Below are 1,985 nucleotides of genomic sequence, written 5' to 3'. Positions count from 1 at the left end.
CAAATAATAAAATTTGTCTGTTTATTAAATTTTTTGGTTGCTGCAGAAACAATTTTCTTTTTTGATATTTTTTTTGATAATCAACGAAACTAAATTCTTGTTAACATATTTTTCTGATAATGAACAAAACGATTTTTTTTTTTTTTGATAAACACATAATGTTAACATTATCGATGTAAAAAACAAAAACGATTTTGTAATTTCGTTTATTGATAAAAATTAACGTTAATGTGCAGCCCTGGTTTGAACTGTGGTTTAACCAAAGTTCCATCGGCTCTTGCTACAACTGAATGCTTCAAAATCAGCTTCTCTCCCATATTAAGTGCCATCTGCCATTATGCAATTGCATCGCAATCGCTAAGTCTAGTCGGGTCTTTTTGAAACTTGCTTTGCCAATAGGTTCTAAGATTTAAAAGCATATCAGAAAGATGAATAACAGACTTTTACCGGGGCTTATGTTGCTATTGTATGCACTGGTATAGACAAAATTTCAACTGAATTCGAAATGGCCATCTTAACACCAGCTTATACGGTCATATGGATTCACACTTTCTAAGTTATTTCATTTTGCCGTTTATTTCCTTTCAAATAGCTTATAGGATTCTGATTTTATCACTTTCAATTATCATAACTTTGCATTTTAACTTTCTTTTTATAAAATTGCAGTCTTTGATTTTAATCTCTGGATTAAAAGTTTTCGTTAGGCAATGTTTTTCTCCAATAACTAGGTTTAAGACACACAACGAGTCGAGGAATATAATAACTGATTTCGAAACTTGCCAAAAATCTCCCTAATATAGGTTCAGCCTATTTTGGTCAAGGATTAAATTTTACTTTTTTTATCATTCCTAAAAAAATGCCAGAAATACCAAATAATAGCGCCAATGTGATCGGTTTAGATATTTGTTAGAAAATTTAATGAGCTTTGACACTGCATCCACGAAACAACTTGTGGATGTACCAAACAGGTAAAGTTAAAAATATGTTGAGCTTATTCTGCTGATTGGCAGTGTATATTTTTAATTGACTTAAAATTCCGTTTTTTCAAACAATCCTTAAAATGCGATTTTATAAATGTCCAGATTACACAACATAAAAACTATCGCAAGAGCCAATTCTTTGATAACTTACCTCTCAGCTTGTTCAGGAAAAATATCGTAAGCGCAATTTTACCTTTAAACAATAGGATATGCGAAAAAAATAAATAGTCCTAGTAGAAAGCTAGCATTCAATAATGTTTTCCATTTAAATCCAAATAAATTTTTGCACTGTTTAAGAAAGAATTAAAACCTCTCTGTAAATTTTACCTTTTGTCGATTACGATTAAATCGCAATCAGGGGTCGTTAAAAAATATATGCACATATATACATATTATGCAAAATACCTTATAATTTTTTATTTTATATTTGCTACAATCAGTATAATACAAAACAGAAGTTTATGTAACGAAAAATTATGAAAAAGTAAAAAATTATACAACTTTTATAATTTACATTTATACATTCTTTGCTATGAAATCCGCCAACTTTTCACCATTTGCGCCTGCAAACGAATTTATTTGTTTACGGTCTTTAATAAATACAAACGTGGGCATGCTGGAAATGTTGTACTCCATTGCTATGTCTTCACATTCATCCACGTCAACCTAAAATGTTTAGAGCCGGTTAGTTTATGTTAATAAAAAATCGGGACTATTTTCTTAAAAATGAAAGTGTACAATTTGTTCTAATATAATATTCACAATTTTTTTCATGATAGATTATTTACATTATTTATGAAATACTTAGTTCATTCTATAATATAAACCATATGAATCAAAGTTTCACACTTTATACAAAGTTCACAAAAATAAAGTCATTAAAATTTTCAACTTTTTGTCAGAATTTTTAGAAAATTTTCATGCTGTAAACGATGTACCCCATTGCCATGTGTTCACATTCATCCACGTCAACCTAAAATGTTGAAAACCGGTTAGGCGCTCCGC

General features: G+C 29.6%; 1 protein-coding gene across 1 annotated transcript; it reads right to left on the bottom strand.

Moving 5' to 3' along the window:
* Positions 1–1,364: 1,364 nt before the first annotated feature.
* Positions 1,365–1,648, bottom strand: LOC118755847 (thioredoxin-2-like; the record flags this gene model as incomplete). Its single annotated transcript, XM_036490654.1, is given in 1 exon segment — positions 1,365–1,648. A coding segment is annotated over 1 exon segment (152 nt), but the record flags the coding sequence as incomplete, so codon positions are not given.
* Positions 1,649–1,985: the final 337 nt, after the last annotated feature.

This window comes from Rhagoletis pomonella, unplaced genomic scaffold (genome assembly GCF_013731165.1).
Source record: "Rhagoletis pomonella isolate Grant_MI unplaced genomic scaffold, Rhpom_1.0 Rhpom_scaffold_07647, whole genome shotgun sequence".
NCBI lineage: Eukaryota > Metazoa > Arthropoda > Insecta > Diptera > Tephritidae > Rhagoletis > Rhagoletis pomonella.
This window is presented reverse-complemented; position numbering and strand designations above follow the sequence as displayed.